Source organism: Zalophus californianus, chromosome 15 (assembly GCF_009762305.2).
Source record: "Zalophus californianus isolate mZalCal1 chromosome 15, mZalCal1.pri.v2, whole genome shotgun sequence".
Classification (NCBI taxonomy): Eukaryota; Metazoa; Chordata; class Mammalia; order Carnivora; family Otariidae; genus Zalophus; species Zalophus californianus.
In genome coordinates this window covers 84,188,337-84,209,672 of record NC_045609.1, presented here as the reverse complement: position 1 = coordinate 84,209,672, position 21,336 = coordinate 84,188,337, and the positions used below count along the sequence as shown (strand labels likewise).

General features: G+C 52.6%; 1 protein-coding gene across 16 annotated transcripts in view; it reads right to left on the bottom strand.

Moving 5' to 3' along the window:
* Positions 1-21,336, bottom strand: part of PTPRE (protein tyrosine phosphatase receptor type E) — a 151,748-nt gene continuing 130,412 nt past the window's right edge. For 6 of the 16 annotated variants that reach the window (XM_027588772.2, XM_027588762.2, XM_027588779.2 and 3 more), the window contains 10 exons: positions 20,865-20,984; positions 19,526-19,689; positions 15,538-15,673; positions 15,038-15,187; positions 14,609-14,702; positions 13,526-13,602; positions 12,541-12,675; positions 9,545-9,670; positions 8,634-8,800; positions 6,847-8,482 (listed from right to left, as the gene is read on the bottom strand). In XM_027588772.2, coding sequence (XP_027444573.1) covers positions 8,038-8,482; positions 8,634-8,800; positions 9,545-9,670; positions 12,541-12,675; positions 13,526-13,602; positions 14,609-14,702; positions 15,038-15,187; positions 15,538-15,673; positions 19,526-19,689; positions 20,865-20,984 — 1,614 coding nt within the window. In that variant the 3' untranslated portion in view covers positions 6,847-8,037. The other 10 variants (XM_027588685.2, XM_027588695.2, XM_027588702.2 and 7 more) reach the window with 7 other exon arrangements.

The window sequence follows — 21,336 nt, the reverse complement described above, 5'->3', positions numbered from 1 at the left end:
TATAACAAGCCTCATAAAATTTATTAAATAAATACAAATAATAAGAAGCATATGTTTAAATTCCACGTTAGCCCTGGGATATCTGAAAGAAGACGTCAGTGTGTGGGTCCGGGAAGGAAGTGAAGGTGGAGGGGTGCAGAGAGAGATCTGGGGAGGACCAGAGACATATGGATGTGCAAAGGGAGCTCTGACAGGGTTTCAGATTCTAGGAGACAAAGCAGTGTTGGAAGGACTTTCCGATTCCGCCTGGCCGTGGACTTTAAGCATTCTCTCATCTTCCCTGGGGACTCCGAGAAGCCACTGCTCAGAGCACAGATCCCTGTTTGGACTTTAGTAGGAGCACAGGCTCCCAGAAGGGCGAGTTACTCTGTGCCGCACACGCGGGTCACGCCTTCCGAAGAGCCGCTGGGAGCTGGGGCCAACCCCCGGCCACCATGCCCAGTGTCCGGGCTGTTTCCCTGCCAGGGCTGAGCTAGATGTTAGAAGTCCTAAATTAATTGTCTACATAAATCAATGTCTTCCTCCTAATGAGTGTCTTGTCTAAAAGGATGCACAGTTCGAATGCAATGAAGAGATTTCATGGAAGAAAGAGACACAGGCTGGAAGTCAAAGTAAAGATTTATCCTTGCATCAGAATGTTTTAGATCTTGCAATTTGCATATACAAAGAATTCAGCAACATTCACTGGCATTATAATCAGAGCAAGATCAAATTATAGATGTAATAAAAGAAAATATGATAGTTGAAACGGGGAATACATACATATATTATAAAGATTGCACATAAATTAAACACAACTGAGTTAAACAAAATTATCAGTAATCATACATTTTAAAAATAACATGGGCATGTCTCGGAATGCTGAACAGACATGTCAGGCTCATTTTAAAAAAGTTTTTAAAAACACATAAAAATACCTTTTAAAACACTGGTATGCATTCTTCATTCGTCTAGCACGTGGAGAGAGACAGTAAAGCGAGTCACACAGTGACCGTACAGCTCGTCGATCAGAATGGTAGGCTCCTAATCGCTATTTGGCATTTGAATGCAACCGCATGCAACATACAAAAACGGGAAGGGAAGAACGACGTTGCCGGGGCCGTCAGCGTGGTTCGGTTTGTTATGTGCAATGGACCTACTTTGACCAAGGGGGAAGAGGTCAGCCTTCCGGCTGGCACAGCTAGGGCGGCCAGTCCCCGAGTGCCCAAAGAGACTGTTTGGACTGGAGGGGGCCTTGGACTGGGGGCAGGGGGCTGGGCAGAGGCCATGAGGCTACAATTCCCAGGCCTCCAGAAAGGCCAGTGTCTCCAAGGGACAGCGGCTTCTGCTTGTCTCCAGAAGGGGAAGGGTTACAGCGGGTGCAAGGATGCCTGCAGTGGGCACAGGAGGCAGAAGAACACACACATGGGGCACTTCCCCAAGGGTACCCCGGGTAAGGCTGATCTTAATATCCATCCAAGAGATGCCAGGAAGGCCACTAAAAGGCCTGACAGATTCTAATGAGGGTTCCTAAATTAGACCCAAACCCATTCCCTCAACTTTGACTTTAGTCACCTTCATCACAACTAGCCGGCTCGGTTTCCAAGGTTTGGTGCCGAATGAAACCTTGGTTCTCTCTCTTCTCCTTCAGTCAAAGAAAGGCTCTGGACTTGGGGTTTTCACAATGAAAACATATGGGACCGAGCTGGTGAGTCTTGCAAAGTTCCCTCCATTTTCCTCCTCGACCCCAGTGCATTCTCACTGTCCTGGGAAGGAGAGAGGGATGCATTCAGCAGTGCGTGTGTAGCCCAGCGATGCGGCTGGCGGGGGGGTGGGGGTGGCAGCAGTCACAAGTGCCCTTCCTGCCGGCCTTCCCTCTCGCCCGGGGGCGGGGCTCAGAGGAGCAGCCGAGGCTTGATTCCTGCGAGGCTACTATCAGCACGTAACCAGCCCTGGGTTTGCATTGTGCACACCAGGGACGGACGCAGGGTGAACAGTGCAATAGGAGGGTACAATCACTTCTCAATGGAAATGTCAAATAAGGCCTTTATATTTCTTTTAAAAAGCAAAAAAAAAAAAATAAAATAAATGTACCCCAAATGCACATGTTAAATGCTTTTAGTAAGTCAGAGCAGGTGTCTTTTTTTTTTTTTTTTTATTGTGCTCATCTGCTCATCTGCTACCGAATGGCCACAGAGAGATCACTGTCCTTAAACTTTTCTACATTCATCCTTCCTCCCCCCCTTTTTTGTTTTTCCCCCACTAACCAATCCTGTCTGGCAGTGAGATCGTTATTACCCAGGGTCAAAGGTCTCAGTAGTATTTCCATTCAAAAATAAGTTAGCCTTTAGATTTAAGGATTTCTCTCTCTTTTTCTTTTATTTAAATATTGGGGAGTGGGACTTCTAAAAAAAACATATAAATCTAGATTTTAAGATTTCTTTTCCTACAAACAATCTTAGCTTTTACAAGATTTTTTTTTTCTTTTAAATACCAAAAGGCTTCTCAGAAAGTTTAAAGCGTAATTGCTTGTGGTTTTCTCCCCAAGTGCGTGCTCCTTGCAGTTGTGCGAGTCGGATATTCGGCTTTATCTGAACGTTAGGACTGGGGAGTGGTTGGTGTTGAGCCTCTAGGATAGCTCGAGACCAGCTGGGCGGCGGGGTCAGAATGGGAGGCGAGGGTGAGAAAGGCAGTTGGTCATCTGCGTCAAACGCCAGACAGACGGACAGCAAGGGGCTACGGGGGAGCAGAGCCCGCGAGCTGGTTTGGCTGTGCTCAAAGCCGTGGGCGAACCCTACCCCCAGCGCCTACATCTCCCCTCTTCTAGCCAAGGCAGCAAGGACCCAGCCTTGAGTAAATGCACGTTTAAGTCTCACTCTACAGCCACCAACGACGCTAACGTGTTTTATACCTGCATTCAGGCTGTAGAGTCTTTGATTTTTAAAATGTAAAAATCAACCACATGAGTTGCAACGGAGGATTTTACAGAGTTCTCTGTTTACAGTGTATCCTCATGAACATTTTACCTTCCACAAAATGCCACTGCTCGGGGCTGTAAAATCAGCGTCAGGAAAGAGAATTTTCAACTGATTTTTGAGTCCTTGACCGCTTTCTTAATAGCGGGCTTTGTGTTTACTCTCCTGAATAAGAACACATTGCATATTAAGATTTTTAACATTTAGAGGTGCTGCATGTGTGAAATTCAATGATGTGATGAATCTGATGCAAAATTAAAATAATTACTGATATTAGCAGAAATACATTTTATGGGATATTACTTGACCTTAATACATTATTCCAGTTTTTAAAAGGGGTATTTAAGATTTAATGACTTTATAGCAGGTGGCCTTTAAAGCATAACAAAATATATACAAAGAAATTAGGATGGGTATTAATGTCAACTATGAAATAAATTAACATGATTTTTATAAAATATACTGACCATTAAATTAAAAAATATTTTAAGGCAGGAATTTTCATTTGAAATTAGCATAATCAGAAAATATATCAATAAAATCTTGTACCACTTTGTAGCAGAATTCATACTGTTCCTGAAAAAAAAAAAGAAGACGTTAAAGTGATATTTTTAAAAAATCCATTAATTTAATTAGGAGAAACATTTAAAAAGAAGACATAAAACAGTGTGACCGGTTATAACACTTACTTTTTGGGCACTTCCAAATAAAGCTGGATTTTTGTTGTTTTTGTTATTGTTGTCTTTTTAAGATTTTATTTATTTGAGAGAGAGAGAAAGGGAGAGAGCCCCAGGGTGGGGGAGGGGCAGAAGGAGAGAATCTCAAGCAGTCTCCCCACTGAGTGCAGAGCCCGACTCAGGACTCCATCCCAGGACCCTGAGATCATGGCCTGAGCCGAAACCAAGAGCCGGATGCTCAACCGACTGGGCCACCCAGGTGCCCCTAAAGCTGTTGTTTTATATAGAAAACATCAATGTTTAGTTTCAACTTGGCGTATTTTAGGATAGTCTGAGTAAAAGGTCTTCAATTTTCATATTTAAACTGGAAAACAGGTTATTTTTGAAATGACAATGAGAAAAGTCAGAATACTGAACTTCACATAAACCTCACAATGAACAAAGAAGTAATCTGTGGAAGTTTAAAAAGATGAACCTCTAGGCTATTTTTAAACCTAAGTTTACTCTAAAAAGGGGACGTTGTTTTATATAAATCTTACTAGCATTCAGAAGAATATTGCCTTCTCTCTGCTTAAGGCATTTAACTCATTAAAACACGGCTGCATATCATCTGACGCTTGTCCTCCTCGGGGTTCCTGGAGGGGGTAAGGCTGGGAGTCAGGGTGGCGGGTGCATAGAGGGGCGGCCACACAGGGCCTGTGGTGTCTGCCAATAGTGGGCACTCCATGGGAAGACACGTAAAAGATGGAGCCAACAGCAGTTGCCAGAGATTTTGGAAAACTGTGTGCATGACAATCAGTGGGCAGATGGGGAGTGGATCCCAAAGTTTTGAGTAACAACAGACCGCAGCTAACCTGCCTCTAAGTAACAGGGTCTGGTTACTTGCAGACCCTGGTACATTGCTGGCTGAGTGGCGCATGGCAGTTGGGTCCTCGAGTGAGGGGCCTGGGAAGCCGGAGAGACCCAGTGTGGCCCCCAGCCCCTCCCGTATTTGGAAGGTACTTCAGCCACACTTCAAAGTGGCTCCAATCAGGCAGGAGGTGGAGACGCCATTAATCACTCTCTGTGTTAGCAGCAAACACAAGAGCAAACCACGACCCAGACACACTGTGTCTTGAGTCCAAGTCACTGGTGGTCAGGGATCAATGGCACGTATTTAGGCAATTTATCGGGATGACATGGACCACCCCTCAGGTCACAGACATTTCCGATCAAGGCACAAAGCTCCCAGAAAAAAACAAAAAAACACACTTTTAGCCTTGGAATGCCAGTTGCCCTAAAGCCTATCTCAGGAGTCTTGCAGAGTGGCCAGCAATTTGCTGACTTTCAAAGTCAGGTTAAACGGTGTCACCGGAACAGAGAGCACAGACGTGAGCTAAATGGCGCCCAGGGCAGCGTCCCAGGGAGGGGTGCGGCGAGAGGCGGCAGGGGGAGGAGCAGAGCTGAATCCGGGGGCGTTCAGATGGAGAGGCTCTTGGAGATAGGACACAATGGGCCAGACCAGATGAATTTATGAGAGCTGAGGTCCCTTCAAAACCAAGGAAGTGTTTGTATGCTGAGCCAGACAAGGGGGCCTCCTTGGGCCAGGCACTGGTGGGGCCCCTGTCAGACCTACATAAAGCCAATGTGCACATCGACTAAAGGCAGGGGTCATCACCCCATTTTCCACAGATAAGGAACTAAAGTCCAGAAAGTGGAAGGAGCTTGGTTGAGGTCGCAGAGCCACGATGGGGGCCAGCTGTGCATTTGGGATGACAGCCTGAAGCCCGAGCATCAAAGGAACACCATGGCTTAGCTTTCATATTTAACTGGGGGCCAGGCAGGACGAAAGCCACAACCTCTGCCTGGGGAAGCCTGTAGTGGACTTAAGAACAGTCAGGAAAGAAGCTGAAAGAGTCTGGCTCAGAATTAAAAAAGGAATTTTGGCGGGTGTTCCTATTCATTATCATTATTTTGATCTAGAAAATCCTCCACGGAGGGGTCTCCCTCTGTTTTTTCCATGCCCGAAGTCGTTCATGTTTGTGATGCCCCTAGGAGGTATTAGCTATCAGGAGGCAGGCACGACTTTTAGAAGGACCTCTCTAGCATCTTCCAGAGCTCTAGCAAGAAGGACTATCTGTGCTGGGATCAGGGCTCTAAGGAGAGCAGAGGGCCCCTCGCACCATCTCCTTTCTGCCCTCAGTCAACGGCCCGGCCCCAAGAGGGGTTGTGGGGCAAGGCGTGTGGGGAGCTGGCAGGCACCCCGTTTCCTTTACTCATAGTGGCTCTCAAACCTGTCTGCACTTTGGGATCACAGGGAGGGCTTTAAATATGTCAATGCCTGCCTGGGTCCCACCCCCAGAAAGCGTAAAGGCAGCCTGGCAATGGAGGAATATGAGCTCTCTCCAGGCCGGGCTAGTGTGTCTTCAGGGTGAGATCCGTGCTCCCGCCCGGCCTGGGGGCGGGAGGCGAACCCCGCTCCACTCCAGTGATTCTAGCAGTTGGGCTCCCCCTGCGATGGGGAGGCTGTGGAAGGCTCTCCTGCCACCTTCTATACTTGCTGGAGTCGGGATCCTGTTAGCCATGCAGAGTGAGTGGACAGGGAGGGCAAATGTAAAAATAGGAAGACCGGAGAGAAATGACGGGTTATAACAGTTTTTGAAATCGCACTTATTGGGGTAGAACAATCATCACGTTTGTGAGGAGGCACGGCTTCTGCAAACCAGAAAGCGTGTGGATCTGTCACAGGATGAAAGAGAACAGCGCCAGAATACGGTGGAAGAGTCACTTGGACACAGAAAGCTGGTATCATCAGTGCATCTGTCCAAGGGGGCTCACAGTCTAAAGCCACGAGTGCACCCCTCCTCCCGTGTCCTGCCCAGGGGACAGTCCCCAGCAGAGACAAGGAAGGAACGGGGTCCATAAAACTTCACTGCAAAGAGTACCATGAGCGCTTTCCCTTGGGAAGCTCACCCTCCTCCCTCCCCACACACTCGAGCTCCTTGAATGAAACAGACATCAAATTCAACGTAAGACAATTCTTGACCCTTCTGGAAACGTCCCCATGGCTCCGTTTCTTACCAGGGTTTGCACCATATGTGGTCTCTGAAGTCGCAAACTCTTCACAGCTTGGAATACGTCTAAAAGGCCCTCAGCTTTTACTCGTTCCAGAATGTTGCTGAGCGCTATGAATGTACCTGTTCGCCCGGCTCCAGCACTGGGGAGGAAAAGCGCTTAATGCAGATAACCAAACGCACCCGTGGGGATGAGAAAGGGACAGCCCGCAGCTCAGCCCTACACGTCAGCGCAAAGCCATCATCACTGAAAGCGATCAAAGTTCGGGTTTCTAACGATCATCTATACTGAGCAAGAGTCAGCATACATGAAATTCCTAAAACACTTGCCCAGTTGCAGCAGAAAGGTATCTCTTGAGTTGGATCGAGATCGGTTACAAACTTTCAAGCTAGGGCAACCATGTCCCCCCTGCCTGGTAGTAGACCAGTGGTTCTCAGGGTGTGGTCCCCGGGACCAGCAGCATCAGCATCGCCTGGGGACTTGTCAGAAATGCAGACCCTCCTGGTTTGGGACTAGGGAGAGGTCATCTCTGTCTAGACTCTCCTTCGGTGCTTAGGGACCGCCTTCTGAGAGGTGCTGGTTCATAAGGTGTGAGGTTAAGGCAGGGGGCAGTCACTGCCAGTATAGACTAGATAAGGGACACCTCCCAGCAAAGACGATCTGGGTCCACTCACCTTAAGATGATCATTTTCTTGACACACTGGATAAACCCTACAAGAGCAGAACTCAGACACCCTCAGGAGAGCCAAGCGACCAGGCCTAAAGCGGGCAGGTCTGGCCGGCTTCTTCCAGAAAGCCCTCCAGGCCCAGAGGCCCGAGGGTGGGCTGATTCTAAGGCTCCTGACCTATTTCAACAACTGTCCCCACATCTGCCCTTGTGGGACCTTGTTCACCTTTGCCTCCCTGGTGCCCTCCATGTGCTAAACTCCATCTGGGTCTGCGGAGGCAGAACACAAAGGAACTCTTTCTAGTTTATTCCAACTGACTTCTACAAAGCCCCCCCAGGAACTGAAAACCTAGGCCGGTGCTCCACCTGCTGGCCAGGCCCGAAGGGAGCCGAGGCCGGTCCCAGGCCAAGAGTTCCAAACCCTCCAAAGTCAGCCAAGGCTCTGGCGGCTCCAAGGGGTGGGTGGGGCGGGGCCAATGGCAGTCACAACAAACTGTGGAAGTCACGTGTGGAAGAAGAAATAGAAGTGCAGCTTCAGAAGCAAATTAGCACTCTGAGAATGAAAACACCCCAGACTCCAGCTAGGGAGAGCTCTGGGATGGCGGCCGGCCAGGGGTTGGCGTGACCAGAGCTGAGTCAGCGCGGAAGGGCCCTGAGCTGGCAGGTCTTTATTATTTGGCCAGATTCACCCTTTCACCTTTGCAACACTGCTTGTCAAGGTCCTTGGTGGGGATGCCCCGCTGCCCCCAGGCATTCCCCACCGAGCACGTCCCTCCATTGGCCTCCCTGGCGCCTGACTTGGGAGCTGGGCTGAGAGGCTTGGGGCCGGGGTGGGGCTGCAGGCCTCTGGTAGCAGTCCCAGCCCGGACATCCTCGGGGGGCCTCCAGAAAGTCTGTCTGCCGTGAGGATGTGCTGTAGCATGACTTGGATCCCCGAGGACCCGGGAAGAGGACAGGGAGGGGTGGGCACATCTGCCAGGGCCAGAACCATCCATGCAAGCCGCTGAAGTTCGGGAGTGGGTCTGTCCGAGCTGTGCTCGGCAGGTTTTTGGAGGACTTCAAAAGCCTCATAGAGATGTGTGTTTGAGTCACTTCCTTGCTCCGCCTCCCACAACGTCTCCTGCGTGTATCTAAGATGACATTTACACACGTACAGCTAGCTGTGCAAAGGAAAGTTAAAAGTAGAGTCTAGGGAAATGACGCAGCTGGGAGCAGCACCCTGGGCGTGGGGTCTGCATCTACCCCACCAGGAGTGGCGCCCCGGGCCCCGGGGCCGCTCACCTGCAGTGCACCGTGATGGGGTGGTTGCCCGTCTGTTGTTGCTGCTTCTGCACGGCCGCGATGAGGTCGATCATGCCTTTGCCCTCGGCCGGGATCCCAACCTCGGGCCAGCCGTGGAAGTGGAACTGGCGGACCATGCGGGTCTGCTCCTCCTGGTGGGCCAGGGGCTGCAGGCAGGAGAGGGCATTTCCGCTCACACAACCCTGACCACCCAGGACCTGGCCCCGGGCCCACCCACCGTCCCGGGAACCGGGGCCCAGGCTCGGGGTCCTCCTGGGGCCTTCACAGCCAGCACAGTCCCCCTGTGGCTGGCCTGAGGGTCCTGGCCAGGCTGTCTGTAGGCCGTGTGCACCCCAGAGCGGAAGGCGGCAGAATTTCCTTCTGAGAGGGAAGCAGGATATGCAGGGGATGGTCCCCGGGGCCCCCGGCAGGGCCCGCCGGACACATGAGGGATCCTGGCAGCTTCGCTTGAGAGAACAGGAGCGTCTCCTTCTTAAGAAGCCAGGATCCCTCATGCCCCCCCCCCCCCCCCCCCCCCGCCAGAGGCTCTGAAAAAGTCTGGAGAGGCCTCTGTGGCTCCATCCACACACCTTCTTCCTCCTGCCCCCCTGCCGCTGCCACTTCTCCTGAGCGGGGTGTTGGTGGCCGTGGAACGCCTCTTGGAGTCGGTCACTCTGCTCCCCCACCCTCGTGCTCCAGCAAGGAGACACGTGACCACGGAGGTCCGAACGTTACAGGAGATCTGCCCCTTGATAACACGGCTCCCTGGTCACTGCACTGACCGCTGATAGGAATGCACCAGTTCGAAAAGGCTGGAGGAACAGGACATTCCAGGACAATCGCAAGCAGACCCTGAGGGGCGCTGCAGGGCCTTCTGTCTACGAGAGCCTCCAGCACTCTGGCGACAATACCTGATTGAAGGTGACCAGGAAGTCCCGTATGCTGATGGCTTCCGAAAGCGTGTCGCTTTTTATTTCGATTGTTATTTCGCCATGAGTCACTGAGCCCTCTGTTGGCCAGTACTGGTAGCATTTATCCTTGGGGGACAAAATAAAATTTTAAATCTCCTAGGAAATAATCTGCTGTTAGCGGTTTGACGGTATGAGGCAGGATTGCTCTCAAACCATTTAGCGTATTTCATCTGACCGAGTAAATCACTTACGAATGCGAATATGAATGCCCGTTAATACTTGTTGACCAAGGGAATCCAGAAACAGACAGGTGTATTTGGAACTCTGATACAGGAAGAGATCATTCAATCAGTGGGGCTGGAAAAATTGGCTTTCCATATAGGAAAAGGGCTGGGTCCCTGACTCACCCTCCCAGGGCTGATAAGAACGGTCCAGCCCTCCTGGAGTTGGGCAGTGCACAACCTGCACTACCATATGTGGTAGCTTCGAACCTTCGTAAAAGTAAACCCAGACAGGTTAAGACTTAAAGTCAAAAACAAAACTGTGAAAGCCTTAGAAGAAAATGTCTTTTCTTTTGGGGGTACAGAAGGACTTACTAAAAAACAAGATCTCAAAAGAGCTAACCACCCACGACACAAAGATTGCCGTCAGATTAGAACACAATGAACTTCCCTTCAACAACAAACAGGGTCGAGAGAGTGAAAAGACATGCCAGCAACTGTGACAAGATATCTGCAGTACATGCAACCCACAAAGGATTAGTATCAAGAATATGTAAAGAATTCTTACAAGTCAATATAAAAAGAATAAGCAACTCACTAGCAAAACAGGGGAAAGGTATGGCCAGGCATCTTGCACGGAGGGAACGTGCCATCTATAAATCTATGAAGTGATGCTTGACCTCAGAGGAATCAGAGGGATGCCAATCAGAGCCTCGAAGGGATGATGTCCATGTACACCCAGTCAGTCAGCAAACATGAGGATCCCTAACAATACTAGGGATGCCGATGAATGATCTCTCTCCTCCACTGCAAGTGACCACTTTGGAAAACGTAACCACTTTGCAAAGCAGTTAGGAACTATCTTGCCAATTCAAACTGTCACACTGCTCTCCAGTGTAGCATTCTGTCTCTTTGGAACAGGCTATTCCTTGTGCAGCATCAGACCTGTCGGAGAATATGCCAGTAGCACCGTTTGTAAAATAGTAAAATGGAATCAACCCAAATGCCCACAACACAAGAAGGGACAAATAAGTGGATGCAGGATATATAGTGTGTGCAGGGGGACACAATGAAATACCGATGAATGAACCACAGCATTAGGCATCAACAGTGTCAAAAGCATCCTTCTGAGTGGAAAAAGCAAGTTCCAGAAGAATACATACTGTAACGACACCCTTTATATGAAGTTCAAAAGCGAGCAAAACTGAGCAGTAGCTTCTTTAGACATACACGTATAGGATATAAAAACATTTCTGAAAAACCCAGGACCACGTCCACTAAGATGGCTTTAAAAAGACCAGTAGTGGGGCACGTGGGTGGCTCAGTCGGTTAAGCGTCTGCCTTCGGCTCAGGTCATGATCTCGGGGTCCTGGGATCGAGCCCCATGTCGGGCTCCCTGCTCAGCGGGGAGCCTGCTTCTCCCTCTCCCTCTGCCATTCCCCCTGCTCTCTCTCTCTCTCAAATAAATTTTTAAAAAAATCTTTAAAATACTAAAAAGACCAGTAGTAATAAGTGTCGGTGGAGAAACTGGAACCCCTATACACTCTGCTGGGAGTATAAAATGGGGCAGCTGCTTTGGACATTCTTCCAAACGTCCAGCCCTATGAGTTCGTGAGACAGAGTTAACGGTGTGGCCCAGCAATTCCGCCCCAAGGTGTCCACCCAAGAGAAATGAAAACACAGCCACATAAGAACTCAAACATGGACGTTTCCAACATAATTCATAATAGCCCCAGAGTGAAAACAACCCAAATATCCATCAATGGATGAATGGTAAACAAATGTGGTATGTCCATACAATGGAATAGTAGTCGTCAAGAAAAAAGGAACCCATTCTTGATACAACACAGTTAAAACTTGAAAACATGCTAAGTAAAAGAACTCAATCACAAAAGACATGTTGTGTGATTTCATTTACACGAAATATCTAGAACAGGCAAACCCATAGGGGCAGAAAGTAGATTAGTGATTGCAGACGAGGAAGGAATAGGGACTGGCTACTCATGGGTATGGGGTTTCTCTTGAGATCAACCGAACCCCGTTTGATTTAACAGGACAGGGGGGTGATGGAAATTATCTGGAATTAAATAGTGGTGATATTGCACAACTCTAAAAATGCTAAAAATTGCTGACTTGTACCCTTTAAAAATATGGATGGAATGGTATGTGAATTACATCTCAATATGTGTTTTTAAAAAAGCAAAGAAATCAAAACACAGATCTGGGGTAGTGGTTCCATCTTGGGAGAGCACTCAGACAGGTGTGCATTACTGGGAAAAGTTTGGTTTTTCAGTTGGAGAGTGGGCTCGTGAGTACTTATTATGTTGTTAAATAAATACAGTACAAAAAGACCCTCGATGGATCTCTGGGGACAGGAAAACATTGATTCATTCAGGACAACCCGGACAGCGTCCGCAAGGCGCACATATCCATGCCCATGTCCTTAAGGCTTGAAGAAAGGGAGTAAATGTTGTTTTGTTCCACAGGCTTTGATCAAATTTGCATTTGTGGGAAATACAAAATGGTAGCCCTACAAGGCTGGTTAAATAAAATGTCGGCTAAAAACAAGAGCCAGTGTGGGTGGTCGGGGCTAAGCAAATGGAACTTCTTTTCATTTCAGTCCTCTCTCCCTCCCCAGTTGCTGTGGCCTGGCCTCAGCAGCTGACCACGGGTGGGTCATTCACAGGGGACCGCCAGGGTCTTGCAGGGGGGGCTGGGCCGCCAGGGGTGCACCCTGCCCCCCGAGGGCCCGGGCCAGCCACGGGCACTGCTGACCTGTTCTCTCTCCTGGACCTCCGTCAGCATTACGACCGTGTGGCACTTCCACTCCCACACCATCCTCCAGAAGTCCTCCACCGTGTGCGCCAGGGGCCCCTGGGTGGCGATGAAATAGTCCTTCTGTCGGTAGCCCTTCAAACCGGGAACAGAGGTTAGAGTCCGACCTCCCCTCATGCTGGTTCCTCTGCAGCTGCAGGGGTTTAGGAGAGCCCAGGGCCTAAGGACAGGAAAATGTCCTCCAGCTTCCCAGGTCGCGCCAAGCCCCAGCTGACAGGCAGGCACCAGTGCGCTCTGCGATGGGTCAGGACGCCTACTCTCTCTGCAACCCCGTCACCTCCCCTGCAGCACCTGGGGTCGCCTCTCTGAGTGGGTATCTAGAGCCAAGCTCCACCTGCAAAAGCACCCTTGGCTCTGCTCTCACATCTTTCTGCAGTTGCGGATCAGTTAGCCTCACAATGGTGGACTGGGTGTGGACTTAAGAGGAAATGGGTTCAAATCCAGTTCCTCCACGCAGCCCAAGTGACCTTTGGCACAGTTTTCTCAACTGCAAAGTGGAGTTCTGATGCAGACTCGGCCGCCACATCCTTCCCCACCCATTCCTCGGCTAACCCCACTGTGCGTGCAGACGGCTGGTGACCTGAACACACAACCACGTTGTCCACGTGGAGCGGGTCGCAGACAGTGCGGGCCAGAGAGCCACGCAAGCACCCGTGGGTGACCAGTGCGTATTAGGGATATAACAGAAAAATTGCTGTGTCTTAAAAACAGAATGAAACGAGCAATTACTTAGCAGTGCACCTATGGTCTCTATTCCCCAAATTCATTATTCTTTTTTTCATGCGAGTAATTCTGCTAATGAAATGGTTTGGATTTCAGGATTCCTTCCTGATTGTGAAAAGGAGTTAATTAAGAGTCCCTGTGATCACAGGCGAAGGAAACCTGCTGCACCTTCGCCAAGCACGTCCAGGTCCACTGTACTTACATCTATAAAGGAGGCGTTGATGTAGTCTGTGTATTCTTGGCCCCTTTTCATGGAAAGGATCACCCGGTTGAAGTCATCTGCAAAGCAGGATGTCCCTTCAGTTAGCACACACACCAGTCCTGCCTTGCGAACTTCAATGTGTGGCTACAAGCTTCCAAAATATAAAACTTATTAATAAGATCGCTACCTCAAGCCAAGTCCCTGGAAGGTTTACTCTGTAAAACAGGTTAATTAAATTGGCCCAGAAAATTGTGCTTTGGTAGGAAAGCTCTGAAAATATTCCAGTTATCATTGTCATTTGTCATGAACTGAGGTAATTCGTATCATGATAGGAGCATTGAAAGTATCGCACTTCAGGAATGAGAGGAGTGTGACCAGGCCGGCGGCCTGGAGTGGCGGCCAGGTGCCCAGTAGCCGGGGTCTGAGGCTGGGGCAGGCTTCACCCAGCCCTCGCGCACCCTGGACGCTCGGTGACCACGACCGCATGTCAGGAGCCCCAGGGTCCACCTGCAACGAGGCGCTCCCTCCTCAAGGCGGCACCCTCTCCCTTCCTTTCCTGTGGTTCCTCTGACCCCTGTGGAGTTCCTTTCTTCCCTCCTCAACAACAAATGTGGGCACTCGGTCCTTCCCCTTACGCGGGACCTCAGCAGGCTAGGGTCCTGACTGCACCCCTGCCCGTTTCCCACCTCCCCGAGGCCTGGAGCAGGACCCCCTCCTCCGTGTACAGACTCAGGAGATGACTGGATGAGACCAGAATTGGGCGGCCCCAGACTCATGACCAAAGCAAATCTCTCCACTTCCAGGAAGCCCTCCCTCTCCCGCCATCTACTTCTCATATCACAAGCCGCCCGCCTGACACCCAGGACTGTCTGGGTCACCTGTCCTTGCTTCACAGGTGGGTGTTCTCTTCCCAACACTCGCCATCGCCCCGAGGAGCCCTGAACCCCAGGCCCAGAGGGTGTCCTGCCCTTGGGCCCCGGCTCGGCAGAGGTGGGTCGTCACAGACTTTCACAGGGTGCCGACCCCGATCCCGTCCTGCTATGAGGGTTTAAATTCCCCAGGGCGGCCGTGGGGCTGCCTTACACGGGATGATCTGGATGACCCTGGCCTTCTTCATGTTCGCTGGCAGGTTGCCCGTCCTCATGTTCTCCTTCATGATCCGGACATTGGTCAGTTTCTGCAGAGTCAAGAAGGACATAATCATGCAGTCATAACACCGACACTCCTGAGCGAACCCCTCAACCCTGTAACAGCACCACTGTCAAGGGCACCCGTTGATCTCTTTCTCTACCTCCAGACGTTCCCTGAATCTTCCAAAATAAAACTGTGTGCATGACACACTCCCCCATGCGGGTTGCTGCTCAGCTCTCAAAGTCCCTGATTATTCTTCCGCCTACATCACGGGTGGGGGAGCCACCCTGCTTTTTCTGGGGTCCATCAGGAGGGGCAGGGATTGAAAGTGGCTTCCTTTCACCAGTCACCCATCTTCCCATAGAGTCCGTTCACACTTACCCGGAACTCCTCCTCCAGCCCGATCTTGTCGAAGTGGGTGGTGGTGCCGTGTAGCGTCTGCAGGTGCTTTTCCAGGGAGGACACATCCAGCTCGGTGTCCCCGTAGAGGTAGTACTCCAGTAAGGCTTGGTAAATGAACGTGTACTGCATCTGCGGGGAGACCCAGAGCGCCCAGCATCCTCGCGTGTGCCCTGCAGCCTCTGATCGCTCAGAGCACCGCAGCTCCAACGGGGCCTTGCTCTTCTCCATGTTTTGCCCAGGGAAGGAGGTTTGGGGGCAAAAGTCAGATTGACAGCCATTTATAATGACCACTTATGGCGTCAAGGAAGGAGAATATGACAGCCGGCATTACTGAGCACACGTTGTCCCTGCCAGGCACTTTATACACGCACCATGTGGGGGACAGTCACGTGCTTTGGGGGGGTGGCAAAGGGGTCGGGGTTTGCTCTGTGCAGCTCTCACCAGGATGAGGGGCAGGGCCGGGGGAAGGCACTACTCACATCCGTTTGAACCATCTGAGGGCGCTGGTTGCGAATTCTGGACACAAACTCAAAGACATCGACCTTCTGCTCGGCGTGCATCATGTCCATCATGGCATCGATCACTACGAAGGTGCCGGTCCGGCCCACGCCGGCGCTTCAAGGAAAAGGAAAGATGCCCCATCATGAGGCACACAGTACCCCACCCCTGCCCAAAGTAAATGACAGGACTGCAGAGCTGACCTGTGCACCAAGACAGAAGGACACCCCCTCTCCTCCACTGGGAGAGTCCAACCCATCCCTCAACACAGCCTTTCCTCCGTTAATAAAGAGCAAATCTCTGGTGAGGCCACCAGAGGGCACCATAATCTCGGTGAAATTATCTCAGATTGTTCTCTAATAACTATGGAAACTGTTGAAAGGCGCATCAGAAAGATCTGTTGTACTAGCCTTGCGCGAGGTTGTGTGAGTCATCTTCTTCTGTTACCAAATGCTATCTCGTGATCACGTGTGCAAGTGGATTTTTTTTGGAATGTCACACTTGAAATGGCTTTTCCAAGTTCTTTATAAAAAGGAGGCTCCCAGGCTAGGTCTGCAGGCTCTTGAGCCAAGGTCAGCCGAAGGAGAGGCACCAGCTTGAGCTCTCTGGTGCTGGCTCAAACTAGCTGGTCCCTAGGGTCTCCACTGAGTGGTCTCCTGGCTAGGAAGCTACCCGACTGGATTCTTGGGTTTGGGTTTCCTGCCCTCCTAACGCACGCCCCACAGTACCTCCAGGATCTCGGTCCTGCCCTCCGCCACCTGCTGTTCCAGGTGGGTCTCCACCAGACAGTGGGGCCATGCACATTTGTTCCCCAGCATCCAGGACAGAGTGGGTACACAGCAGCGCTCAGCCAACATTCGCTGAACGAGTAAGCCCCTCGTGACGTGGACTCGTGTGTTGCAGCTTCTCTCATCAGAACGGGGCTGCCCCTCCAGTCCCTGCAGCGTTAACCTCTTTTACAAAAGGAAAGTAACCTCTTTGACAAAAAGACTCACAACTTAGTGAGTGACGTCCCCCCACTTTCCTCTTTGTGGGGGTAGTTGAGAGATACTGCTCTTTCCAGTTAGTCTCCAAAACAGGGCCAGGACGGCAGGGAAGACCCTCTTCCGGGGCGGGCCCCCTCATCTCAGGGTGGAAAGCAGGGCAAACATGAGAGGCCCTCTGGGGAATCTTAGTTCTTTACAGGTACAGAGTCAGAGAAAATCATCTGGTGCAGAACCATGTGAGACACCCCGCCCGATATGGGTGTATCACAAAATCACCAAGCGCAAGGCTGTCAGGGTCCCCAGGCCACTTACAGGACCCCTCGCCTGGCCCAGGATGCATGCGGGAGAGGCTGCTTCACCGCTGGGAAAGGGACCGCACTGCCCCCACCCCAGGAAAAGGCTGAGGCCAGTAGGTCCTTCCTGCGGCCTCCATGGGGCTGCTGTTCCTAAGAGGACTTGGGCAGGGAATGTCGGTTCCTTTTAAGTGAGTAAGAATCAAACACTGAAGATGAGTGTGTCAGTAGGGATGGAAACCAGGAAGCCAAAAGCAGGGCTGGACACAGCTTGGAGCTGAGCAGCTGTCTTCAGGTGCGGATGAACTTGGAGGTGGGACGTGAAGTCAACTCCACCCCGAGTCTCGGGGGTGGGGGGCTGCCAGTCAGCATGAGCCCTCCCCCCCCCACCTGGCTGGCTTCCGGCAGGCCCACGCTCTTGGCAGGAATTCCTGTCACCACATGACCATGATCAGGCGGACGCCCAGAACCGCCCATCTGCCCACACTGGCCAGGGCGGCTCACAGGGGCCTGAGCTCAGGAGGGGTACCAGGGAGGAGAGGGGCTTTGGGAAACCTGAGACGGAGGGTACCACTCCTCCCACTCCCCAGATATTAAAACCCTGGTGGCCAAAGAGAACATAAAAGAAGGCCAGAGCGTCCAGGAGCGGCAGGAACGGTGCTGAAGTAAAACACTGCCACAGGGAGACATACGTGTGTTCAACAGTAAAGGCAGAGACTCGTGGCCACGGCGGCGGGGAGGGGGGGGGCTGGCATGAAAATAAGATAAATGACAAATGCACCTGTCCTGGCCCTGCGGTGGGGAGGGAGTAAGCAGAGGAAGGACAGCGGTCATTCTCTAAGGCTTCCCAGCAAGACAGATCTGGAGGAATCGGGATAAAGCAGGACCGAGCCTGCTCCTGCCCCTGCAGCCACCCCCGACCCAAACACAGAGGTTGTTTCTATAATTATCTCCGCCCCATCCCATGCCGAGCTAAGCGGCCAGTCAGCACCAGAAGCCTGAGTCGGGGAGAGGCAGCGGCCGGAAGGGTCTTGTGGGGCCCCTCCTGCCGCGACTTCTTCAGCTGAGGGCCTCGGACTCTGGGTTCTGGAGACAGGCCACCAAAGTCCCCGGGGCCTCTCCTGCAGCGGGCCCCGGGTCTCCGATGGGCTCGCGGAAGGCCCTGCGAGGGGATCTCAGCTTTTCCATCCAGGCCTGCCCCCACCTCGCGGAGGGAGGGCCCTGCTCGCTGGGCTGTCAGCCTGACTACGCAAGCTTTTGGCCGTCACAGACAGCTTCGCTGGCAGTACCTTGGCACCGCCAAAGGACACAGCGACAAGGGACAGAAGGCACAGGCACACAGTGATCCAGATGCTCTGAATCCACCACACAGGTGTTTGGAAGAAGCAACACGGAGACTCTGACTTCCAGGAAGTCTGGGCAAGAACAGGAGAGGCCGACAAGTCCCCCCCCAGCGGGGCCCAAGCAGGACCGGCCCGCACTGCTCCCCGCCCCAGTGCAGCTACTGGGAGGAGCTTGTTGGGCCGGCCCCAGCAAGCCTACAGACGCCACCTCACTTAATGCACAGTTGATCCAGCGTCCCTCAGCTGCCAAGGGGCAGGTCCAGGACTCCATCCCTGGCCAGGATGACAAGGGCCTCCGCTCTGATCCCCGAACTGTCGCCAGGTCCCAACCGAGCACCCACCGGGAGGATGAGGAGTGTGGCAGGGGAGCCCTCCTCATCCTTCTGCCTTTGTATTCAAAAACAGCATGAGACTTCTCTCCTACCTTGCTGGCCCAAGCCAGTCAACCAACTGCAAGTCCAAGGCCTTTTCTTGGACATGACCTTCTGCACCAGAAGCCAAACTGGGCATGGAGATATAAGCCACGGAGGGGGATAATTTGGGCCCTGCCTCTAAGGCTCCACGAGCTCTAGAGGAAATGAAAGCTCAGTGTGAAAATAACCAGGGGACACCGAGGTGTGCAAAGACAGAGGGCACTTGTTCGGGGAAAAAGCGCTCACTTTCGGAAGCTGCTTCTCCACAAGGCAAGGAATGATCCAGCGCTGACAGCTTACGCCACGGTAGTGCTTAGTTTTGTGCAAAGCTCACCCCCAGGGGCGAGTCCCAGGCCCCTCCAGGGCAGTCCCTCACACCGCAGAGGAGGAGAACGCAGCTGGGAGGCGAAGGGGCGGCCCGGGCCACAGACCCAGGCCTTCAGGACGCCTGGCCCTGCACGGCGGCTCCTGGCCCCTATCCGCTGCGCCTGGACCATGGCCTCCAGCCCCTCTGAGCCCCGCACACTCTTGTATCAAGACTGGGGGCTCCCCGTAGAAGTGTGGTTTCCAGCTCTATCCTTAGAGGTGACTTGGGGGTCTCCGGGGCTGGCGGAGGGCCGGCCAAGAGAACGTACCCAGAGCCCCACTAGCTCTATCCACATGGCCTCTTGGCTTTTGTCTGTTTCAGGTCTTGGGGTTCCCCCTCAGATGCCGCTGAAGAAAGGGCTCTGCTCTCACAGAGTGGGCTGCACGCCCCTCCGGCTCTCACCCCGAGGGAGTCTCTGAGGCGTCCCTTGTGTTCCCTGTGGGCAGGGGGTGCTTTCACTTCCCCCCGCCTGTCCTTCCTCCCACCCCGATAACCGGCCCACGTGTCACCCCCCACGATGGCCCAGTCCTCGGGGGGGCCCTGCCCCGTGGCCCCACCCGAACATACCTACAGTGGACCACTATGGGCCCGGCGTGGGCAGGGTTGAGGGCCTTCACTTTCTTCAGGAACTTCAGCATCCCGATGGGGGTGAAAGGCACTCCAAAGTCCGGCCAGCTGGTGAAGTGCAGCTGGGAGACGAGCCGTGGGGCTTTGCAGCCATCGGGGAGCTGCTGCGGGGGACAGGCGGAGACATGAGTTAGGGGATGGCGCCTCCCCTCTCCCCCAACATCACTTTCTGAGGATGCTCGCTCCCCGCCCCATACACACCCCGCCATCCAGGCCCTGGGCAGTGGTGAGGACACCAGTGGCTCCCTGGCTGTGTGCAGGGACAGGAGAGCAGGGCCCGTAGCACCTGTCCCAGGCCCAGGGCAGCCAGACACCTCCCTGAAGCTGGCCCTCGGGCTCACGAACCCCACTGGTGAGCAGGGCGGCCACGTCCCGGTCTGCCTCACAGCCCCACTTCATGCCTGTGTGATTACCAGCAGCATGCCCTTTCACTCCCCAGGGTGTCTCATTTTGAGGGAAAAGATGTGGCTGGCCGGCCCACCCACAGCCCATGAGCGCGGCTCTCTGTCCCACATCACGGAAGGCTAGGTAGTGTATACGCAGGTGCACATGTGCGTGTGGGTGTGACTGCAAGGGGCACAAGCAGGGGACAGGAAAAATGATAAAGCTCACCCTCTTCCCTCCTTTGCCATAGGCTTCTAGAAACCCCAGACTCCCGACTCTGCAGCTAACAACGCCAACCCCTCGACCTCTGATTCCTGACACCACGACTTTCTGTTTTTCCCATTTGTTTTTTAATATTTCTTAAATCTCTATTTCATCTGCTTTGTACACAGGCATCTGTACTGAGGAATGCCCTGCATTCTTTCAGGCAGGGATGGGACGGGGACGGGCAGGAAATAAATATGACAAATACTGAGGGGGTTACAGAAATACTTTTGAGACTGTTAAAAAAATCCCACCTCACCACTTCGGTGTGTGAAATGACATCATGCTACTGGGTGAGAACCCCCAATCCTGGTGCCCCCTCCCGCAAGTGACTCAACTTCCTCCACCCAAAGATGGTGAGGGGGGCCCAGGAGCATCCCAGAGCTGTCTGCAGACTCCTGTGCACCTGTCTCTTCCTCTGTAAATTCACGTCTTCAGTCCACCAAGCCCAAACCCGTCCCTGCCCGGCTCTTGGTCCTCCACAGCCCCCACTCAGCGAGAGCTGTTATAGCACTGGGGAGGGAGGGGTGAAGCTCCTCATGTGAAAAAAAAAATCAGACGTATATTCACTCTTGACACTGCTCTCTTGGAGGATCACCTTTCCAGAAAGCCAACAACTGAAAATGCTTACGGACTGTATGCAGAATTTCCGGATGGTGTAATCCACCAGAACCACGCAGTCCTCCACGCACACGCGGATGTTTCCGTAGGTCCAGCATCCCTGGTCCGGCCAGTACTGGGAGCACTTCTCCTACACGGGATGGTTGCACAGAGATAACTAGGTCTGGGGGCGCTTTCTTGGGCACATCGGTGCCCCCGGCCGCGCCACGGGCACACACCAGTTTCCCTCAGACAGTACCTGGAGCTGGGAGAGGGCTGAGAAAGCGGGGCCACACAACTGGTGGGGGGCAGCCCTGAGTTTATACCCAGGCCCCATTCTGATTTGGACGCCAAGGGTGAGTGAGGCTCGCACAGAGAACAGCGTGTTTCCCAAACACTTCCCACTGGACCTGGCAGGATGTCTTTTCCTTGCTCAGGACAAAGCTGGCTGGTCCTCTGTTGAAGAGCGGTCAGCTCCCCACTGATCTCCACCTAGGATGAGG